The sequence below is a fragment of the Tachypleus tridentatus genome, chromosome 12 (assembly GCF_004210375.1).
Source record: "Tachypleus tridentatus isolate NWPU-2018 chromosome 12, ASM421037v1, whole genome shotgun sequence".
Lineage (NCBI taxonomy): Eukaryota > Metazoa > Arthropoda > Merostomata > Xiphosura > Limulidae > Tachypleus > Tachypleus tridentatus.
In genome coordinates this window covers 116,928,112-116,937,567 of record NC_134836.1, presented here as the reverse complement: position 1 = coordinate 116,937,567, position 9,456 = coordinate 116,928,112, and the positions used below count along the sequence as shown (strand labels likewise).

Sequence of the window (9,456 nt, the reverse complement as noted above, 5' to 3'; positions counted from 1 at the left end):
CTAAGTCCATGTGATAAAATTGTAATAATTTTGGTTTAATTTTAGTGAATACCGGGTTTGATGCTACTCAGTGTATGCCTGCTACTGTAGCTGACGATATTCTTAGAGTCAATGTTGCAGTTCCGCAGGCAGCAAGCTACGAACAACTTTATCACCTGTTTGACTTGATTCCTGGACTGGAACGTTGTGATGTAAATTCTGGTACGTTTCTTTCCGAGCATTCCTTTCTAAGGTACTTAACACATACAAGTATACCGTCCTCAAGATATTGCATTAACTTTAATGCAAGTGGAACTAACATAAATGATTTGTAATTTTCCCAAAAGGTGTTGACTGCAAACTATACCACTTTTGTTATAGGCTTTTTCCTATTTAAAGAACAAACATACTTGATATAATATCAAGTAAATATGTTGTTTAAATAAAAATAACATAATACTATTGAAATTAATAGTCTTTAGAATGTGGTTTACTTTAAAACACAATAAAACTGGTCTTATGGGGACTACTTATCCTTTCTAAATACCACTTTACTGATTTAGGTCTTGCTAGCCTAAAGTTCAGCAATCCTGAGGCCGCTGCATGGGCAAGACAGAAAATCTGTCGTCTGGAATATCCACCAGGATTTATGCTACAAATTGTGGACATCTCAACTGGTGGAGGAGTGAAGTATGTTATTATCATAAGTTTAACATTTGACACATCTGAGTGCTTAGTTTATTTGTGCACAATGCAGTTTTAAAAGTTTTAATTTCTGAGTAAATCATACAAGGCAATTCTCTAGACCCTTTTTCTTACACTGAAAACAAATTGTTTTGTTTTATTTTAATATAAATGCTTATAGTGCAGTGTGGCAGTTTGAACAGCCTATTAACAGAAGCATTTATGTAGCGTAAACTGTTTGAAAAGAAAAACTGAATCTTAATGTACAAGAAAGTCATTTGTTTTATTCTTACTTAAAACTGAATCTTAATGTACAAGAAAGTCATTGGTTTTATTCTTACTTAAAACTGAATCTTAATGTACAAGAAAGTCATTGGTTTTATTCTTACTTAAAACTGAATCTTAATGTACAAGAAAGTCATTGGTTATATTCTTACTTAAAACTGAATCTTAATGTACAAGAAAGTCATTGGTTATATTCTTACTTAACTGAATCTTAATGTACAAGAAAGTCATTGGTTATATTCTTACTTAAAACTGAATCTTAATGTACAAGAAAGTCATTGGTTTTATTCTTACTTAAAACTGAATCTTAATGTACAAGAAAGTCATTGGTTATATTCTTACTTAAAACTGAATCTTAATGTACAAGAAAGTCATTGGTTTTATTCTTACTTAAAACTGAATCTTAATGTACAAGAAAGTCATTGGTTTTATTCTTACTTAAAACTGAATCTTAATGTACAAGAAAGTCATTGGTTTTATTCTTACTTAAAACTGAATCTTAATGTACAAGAAAGTCATTGGTTTTATTCTTACTTAAAAACTGAATCTTAATGTACAAGAAAGTCATTGGTTTTATTCTTAACTTTAAGAAAGTAATTAGTTCCCCTATTTTTCATACATTGAAATCATGAAAAAATTCTGTCTAAATAACATTAATAATCTTTTATTCACACACCAGACAAAATTAAGTTTAAAACACGAGAAAATTAAATTGTTCTACTGCAGCATGTACAGGTGGTATTTAAAATTAAAGTAATTATTTTTCATACTTGTGTTTAAAATTAAGATATCAGAAGCAACAGAAAAGAGAATGTTATGTGGTTATTAAATATGTTACCTTGAGTTTAAAGATTCTTCTAATTAACTCTTCTACCACTATGGGTCATATTGCATTGTTGTGAAAAGTATACATTTCCCCCCTCTGGAACATGTCATTGGTGCTCATGTTTCCCCCTCTAGAACACTGCCATTGGTGCTCGTATTTCCCCCTCTAGAACACTGTCATTGGTGCTCATGTTTCCCCCTCTAGAACACTGTCATTGGTGCTCGTGTTTCCCCCTCTAGAACACTGTCATTGGTGCTCATGTTTCCCCCTTTAGAACACTGCCATTGCTGCTCATGTTTCCCCCTCTAGAACACTGCCATTGGTGCTCATGTTTCCCCCTATATAACACTGTCATTGCTGCTCATGTTTCTCCCTCTAGAACACTGCCATTGCTGCTCATGTTTCCCTCTAGAACACAGCCATTGGTGCTCATGTTTCCCCCTCTAGAGTACTGTCATTGGTGCTCGTGTTTCCCCCTCTAGAGTACTGCCATTGGTGCTCATGTTTCCCCCTTTAGAACACTGTCATTGGTGCTCATGTTTCCTCCTCTAGAACACTGTCATTGGTGCTCATGTTTCCCCCTCTAGAACACTGTCATTGGTGCTCAGTGTTTCCCCTCTAGAACACTGTCATTGGTGCTCATGTTTCCCCTCTAGAACACTGTCATTGGTGCTCGTGTTTCCCCTCTAGAACACTGCCATTGCTGCTCATGTTTCCTCTAGAACACTGTCATTGGTGCTCAGTGTTTCCCCTCTAGAACACTGTCATTGCTGCTCAGTGTTTCCCCTCTAGAACACTGTCATTGGTGCTCGTGTTTCCCTCTAAAACACTGTCATTGGTGCTCATGTTTCCTCTAGAACACTGTCATTGGTGCTCATGTTTCCCCTCTAGAACACTGTCATTGGTGCTTGTGTTTCCCCTCTAGAACACTGTCATTGGTGCTTGTGTTTCCCTCTAGAACACTGTCATTGGTGCTCATGTTTCCCCTTTAGAACACTGCCATTGTTGCTCATGTTTCCCCTCTAGAACACTGCCATTGGTGCTCATGTTTCCCCTATAGAACACTGCCATTGCTGCTCATGTTTCCCCTATAGAACACTGCCATTGCTGCTCATGTTTCCTCCCTCTAGAACACTGCCATTGCTGCTCATGTTTCCCCCTCTAGAACACAGCCATTGGTGCTCGTGTTTCCCCCTCTAGAGTACTGCCATTGGTGCTCATGTTTCCCCCTTTAGAACACTGTCATTGGTGCTCATGTTTCCTCCTCTAGAACACTGTCATTGGTGCTCATGTTTCCCCCTCTAGAACACTGTCATTGGTGCTCAGTGTTTCCCCTCTAGAACACTGTCATTGGTGCTCAGTGTTTCCCCTCTAGAACACTGTCATTGGTGCTCGTGTTTCCCCCTCTAGAACACTGCCATTGCTGCTCATGTTTCCCCCTCTAGAACACTGTCATTGGTGCTCGTGTTTCCCCCTCTAGAACACTGTCATTGCTGCTCGTGTTTCCCCCTCTAGAACACTGTCATTGGTGCTCGTGTTTCCCCCTCTAAAACACTGTCATTGGTGCTCATGTTTCCCCCTCTAGAACACTGTCATTGGTGCTCGTGTTTCCCCCTCTAGAACACTGTCATTGGTGCTCGTGTTTCCCCCTCTAGAACACTGTCATTGGTGCTCGTGTTTCCCCCTCTAGAACACTGTCATTGGTGCTCGTGTTTCCCCCTCTAGTTATGTTATTATCAATGACTACCATTTTTTGGTGTATGAAATCAAATAAAAGACTGACTTGTGCATGATTTTGTTTATCTGTATGAAGTTGTGTGTTGCCTTGTGCATGATTTTGCTTTATATGTATGAAGTTGTGTGTTCTAAAAGCATGTTGTAAGGTTTTGGTATTTATTTTACTGTGCTAAGGAATTTTTTGGTAAAAGAAACTATTACACATAGATTGTAATTAATTGTACACATCTTAAAACTAAATTTGTCATGACAGACCTCTGTTTTCGAAAATACCCAAAAATAAAAATCCAAATGGTCGGACGTCTTCGGTAGTTGCCATTTTACTTAAAAACAGGATCTATTCTGAAGTCTGCAGTAAAACAAATGATTAAGTTATATAATATAAATAATAAATAACTTTAATAAAACTTCAGTCTTCAGAGGACGTTTTGCTTTGTATTATATCAAGTAATAAAGTTAATTGACTTTTATGGTATGTTTATTTTGGGACACCCTGTATTTAAATATAATGAGCTTGATTGACTTATGACAGTTATGCTACATGTTCTTTGAAATCCATTACTCAAAATATTTAAAACTATTTGTATGTGTGTTTCACTCCTGTTAAGTGCCTTAAAATGTAGCAGTATTGTTTCTTCTCAAGTCATTTGATAAAACTTTTTCTTTAAAATTTCAAATATTAAAATTGTTTTTTCTCTTACAGTGCTCGACCTGATACAATGCTGGGCTCGGCCCCAGCTGGACAGTTGACTAATCATATTGCATCACTGGTGGAAAAAATCTCGGAGGCAACTAACGTGTTGAAGAATGTCGGTTTTCATGTAAACAATTCTCCAGGTTTGTTAAGTTGAATCTCTTTTCAAGATATTTAAAAAAAAATTACAAAAAATACAGCTTGGTTTTTATTTTTCACATATTTTACTGCTTGTGAACTGTTGAAAAAAAAAACCCTGGGTAATAATGCATTATTAAGTTTTATTTGAAGATTAAGCTTAACACAGATTTTGATTATCTAAATAATTCTGGACAAGCTATTACAGTAGATATTGGATCATTTTAGAGATTTCAGGTATTAAAATTATTTTACAAGCAGTTATTATAGAAGATATTGTTGAAGTAATTCTTTCAGCTAATCAGGAGTAGGCATTTCTTGAAAAACCAAAACAAGCATTACCTTTGGCCTCTATGTGTTGTCCAGCTTTTGATGGCACATGACATTGCCTTTGGCCTGTATGTGTTGTCCAGTTTTTGATGGCACATGACATTGCCTTTGGCCTGTATGTGTTGTCCAGTTTTTGATGGCACATGACATTGCCTTTGGCCTGTATGTGTTGTCCAGTTTTTGATGGCACATGACATTGCCTTTGGCCTGTATGTGTTGTCCAGTTTTTGATGGCACATGACATTGCCTTTGGCCTGTACGTGTTGTCCAGTTTTTGATGACACATGACATTGCCTTTGACCTGTATGTGTTGTCCAGTTTTTGATGGCACATGACATTGCCTTTGACCTGTATGTGTTGTTCAGTTTTGATGGCACATGACATTGTCTTTGGCCTGTATGTGTTGTCCAATTTTTGATGGCACATGACATTGTCTTTGGCCTGTATGTGTTGTCCAATTTTTGATGGCACATGACATTGCCTTTGGCCTGTATGTGTTGTCCAGTTTTTGATGACACATGACATTGTCTTTGGCCTATTTAAAATATTAGTACACTTTAAATTGTGATGACTGTAAAATCTTTTCAGTCTTGTAATCCACGTCTAAATAAAGTTTAACAATTCAACATAACACAATATCATAGTTTCATCCAATTTAGACTTTTGTTACTAGCAGTGCACATAACTTTGAAAACAATATAGTTTGGCATGCTTTAATATCAAAAAGTTTATCCATTTCTTTTTAGCTAAGTGAGCATTTATATTAAGAGTTGAAACAAAAATGAGTCGTGAATAAACCATTGGTAATGTCTTTTCCTGATTTTTTAATTTCATAACTCATCTCATTTTTACATAGTTTTATGTATTATAATGCAAAATATTTATCTATGTATGATACTGATTAAAAGAAATAGTTAATGAATTGAACACCTCTAGTACGTATAACAGTACAAACACTAGATTCATGAAACATGAGAATTGAGTAAAAATACCAGATAAATTCTGTGAAACTTGTAGATCACATTAAATCATTGTAACTTAACTAGCTGTGTCAGTGCATTAAACCACGAGTTTTGTAGGGGTACTGTTTGTTGTGTAGAGACTGATATATTTTAAACTATATACATTTACAATAGAAATGATGAAAAGTCTTGAATGGAGGGTTAAAATAGTTCTGTATTGTATTGGCTACCTGAGAAATTTATACTGTCTAAACTCAGTCAGACAGAATTCTAAATGTAAATACTGAGATTTTTAACTTGTATTTCTCAGCACACAAGGACATCCTTCTCACAAGTCTGAAGTTTCTCTAACACACTTATTTCTGTTTTTTTTTGCAAAATTACTAGAAGTCAAAGTACATCAGCTGCCAGTCATGTTACTTCATCGCCTTAGTAACCATTAGTTTCAAGTATATTCACTCATTTTGTTTGTTTTCCCTCTTTGTTACATTAATTATTTTTTGTGGCATTAATCTGTCAAGCTCTGATAGATATTATTTCCATTTTTCTTAATCATACTATCATTGACATGCCTACTAAGTTGAAATTGTTTTTAAATACTGTGGCTACATTTGGTTTTTCTGTTTGTAATATAATTGTATAACTCAAGGTATGACTATTTTATCCCTTTACTACAGGTTTTATGTGGAACTGATGGTTTTATAAGACACTTTTTACATAGGTTTAATGCCAAACACTGGGAACAGTATGCAAGAGTTTGAGGACTACCTCCACCCCAACCTTTAGCCAAGCCTGGTAGTGAGATGAAGGAGCGATTGTTCATCGCCATGCCCGAAGCGACTACCACACAAAATGCTCGAGAACTTGTTTAGTCGATTTGGGAACTTGATGGAAATCTATCTTCTTCCAGGAAAAAACTGTGGTTTTGCCAAATTTGCTGACAAACAGTCAGCTCTTCGTGCCATACAAGTAAGTGACACTAACTTTAGAAAGATAATAGGAAACATATGGGTGACTAGGCCATTCCAAATCAACTGAATCTGTGCTGAGGTAAACTTTTAGTTTCTTCTAATCCATTTAAGAAGTGTAGTTGTTTCAAATATCATGTTGTTACCTCAAATGATATGAACGTTGTACTCTTCCAAAGTTAGTGGAGGTTTAAGATTTTTAAACATATATAACATTTTAGGTCATCCATTAGACAAGATGAATGATCATATCAGTAACTGATTTTCCTTATAGTTATTGATTTGTTTTTTGTGGCGTGTGTTATTCTGTCATTATTGTTGTGACTTGATTGCTGTGTTCCTGTAGATGACCTTTGTATACAAGGTTTCGTCTAAAACGTTTTGCAAAAGGTTCCTAAGACAAAAATTTTGGGTTCCATATTGAACTACTTAAAATACAAGAACACTTGTAAAACACTTAAATTTAATATCTGTACTGTGTCCGTGCTGGCTTGTTGTTAGTATCCTGCCTGATACTGACAGGTTTGATTCTGACATAGAAACTTTGTTATATGAAAGATACAAGGTTAGAAAATTCTCTTTGATGCATGTTTCACAAATAGTCTGTATTAATACATATTTTTATTTGTTCTTCAATAATATATCTTATTATTCTTTTCCTCCCTCCTTTCTTTTGTGAAGTTTTGCTGGTCTACAAGAATGTGTATAGTCTTGGAAAGCAAGCAGTATTTCTTGCAACTAACACCACCTAATGAAGAACATTTTGGCCAGATTGTAATATTTCTTGTGAAAAGTATTGAATCAGTGTGAGATGCATGTTAATAGAATTTTATTGTAATTCTGGCATTTAGAACTTTTATCGTCTGTGTGGTTAATCTAGTTTTATATAGCAGTAAATTTAAGATTAAATCAAAGATTATTAAAGTGAAACATGAAGGAATATTAGTTCAGTTGACACAGAACTGTCACCAAAGACATTCATGTGATATATTCTTGATATGAGTGAAAGTCACCATTCTCATATCCATTGGTGTGTTAAGATCCATTATTTTAGTTTTTTAGTGTAAAAGTCTGTGCATATGGGACATAATCAACATTGGTTAAATAAACCAGGACAATCTTTGGGCAAAAAGGGTTCTGTTTTTCAAAGTTGTTTCTTTACTTTTATAAAATAAAACAACTTTGATATTCTGGATTATATTTCACTTTCTTTGTAAACTGTATTGTTTTTGAAATAACTTTTTAGGTGATGAAACTTTGAGGTGAGAAATGTATTACACTTGTAATTAGTGTCTGTAAGCTTAACTACGAGTGTAAATGTTAAACAATGTAAGATTTTGACAAGTGGCTGTTTGAGAAGGAACGTAATCTCTACTAGTAGATGTACACAGATCATTAGACATTCAGTTGTAACTGTTTTAAAAACAAATATTGTGAATTTTAAACTTTTGGTATAATTACAGTCAAGCTGTCCATATGAGAAAATGTGTAAAACATAATTTCTGATTTCTCCCCTTCTAGACTCTGCATGGTTTTGAAGTTGCAGGAGGCAGGATGAAAGTAACCGTTGCAAACCCTGAGAAGGGAGACAGAGAAAAAAAACGATCATTGCAACAAGATGATGCAGATACGTTTTCCAAGCAGTCTCGCAACGACACTGTTTAACTTTGAACAAAGGTATGTATGAATATAGAGGGGGGAAAAAAATGCTTTATCAATTTGTTTTTTATACTGGGTTCAGTAAGAAATGCTACAGTTTCTTAATAAAACTTTATGAGAAATACTTCTAAAGCATTTCAAAATTTAATATATATATATATTTAAAATTATATTCTAAAATTCCATTGCATAAACCATATAAATGTATTGTTTTTAGAAAGTGGTTTTCATATTTCCCAAGAAATTAAACATTTCATAGTCAAATAAATAATGCACATGTGTAGGCATTTTTAAATTTATCAGAAACTAGTGAATTTTTATTGTCATTAAATGTAATTATGATAGACTCAGCTTCATCGGTTATGTTGTGCAGCAGTGAATAATGCAAAATCAGTACCAGGAAGGAGACTTACAGAACAGTTCTCCGAAAACAACACAATGTTTCATATTATATTTATTTAGACTCATGATATAATGATATTTACATTTCCAGAACATAAAATATTAAAATATTGATTGACATTGATCCTATATGTCTACAAATGCATTTCAAATTGTCAACCAAAAAGACCACACATTTTTCTCTTTAAAAAACAGGTGATATGAAAATCTTGTCTACATTCCAACAGAGGAATGGAAAGCTCATGTTAATTGTGTATATGCATGATGATTAACACAAACATAATCTGTTTGATTTGTTTGTGCTGTTTGCCCACCCTTTGTGGCTACAGTGGAACAGCTTGTTATTTTTCCAGCAGTGACGGGAATCTATAAAGCTAAAGTGTACCATTGCAAAATGTTATCTGTTTCATTTGTCTTGTTTTACTCTGTGCTAATTTGCCTCATTTTTTTTACCTTGTTTTCAGAATTATATAGTACAGGTTACATCGCAATGAATTTTCTATTTGATCCACTTGGAGCAATCTATAGGATATTGGTTATATTCATCCATTATGCCTCCTTTTTTGTACACATAGTCCATCTCATAACTTATAATTTTAACATGCTATTGATAATCTATGTGGCATATTTCATTGGTCTGAGGTATCCACTCATTCAATGGAGTGCCTCAGATTTGTCAAAAATTAAAGAACAGTTGCAAAAATATAATTTCAGATCACAATATTGTATACAATTCAGCTCCTGTCACGTAGGACCAATAGATGTAGGTGGTGGCCGCTGTACACTAGTTTC

The 9,456-nt window shown here is 34.4% G+C and overlaps 1 protein-coding gene across 2 annotated transcripts; it reads left to right on the top strand.

Moving 5' to 3' along the window:
* The first annotated feature begins 51 nt into the window (after positions 1–51).
* On the top strand, positions 52–8,264 carry LOC143234461 (RNA-binding protein 45-like). Of its 2 annotated transcripts, none has more exons than XM_076471847.1 (5): positions 52–201; positions 543–669; positions 4,215–4,348; positions 6,357–6,604; positions 8,125–8,264. In XM_076471847.1, the coding sequence occupies exons 1-4, from the start codon at positions 75–77 to the stop codon at positions 6,419–6,421; spliced, it is 453 nt and encodes a 150-aa protein (XP_076327962.1). In that variant the 5' UTR covers positions 52–74; the 3' UTR covers positions 6,422–6,604; positions 8,125–8,264. The 2 variants fall into 2 exon arrangements, with proteins under 2 accessions (XP_076327962.1, XP_076327961.1); XM_076471846.1 differs by having other exon boundaries at positions 6,342–6,604.
* The last annotated feature ends 1,192 nt before the right edge of the window (positions 8,265–9,456 follow it).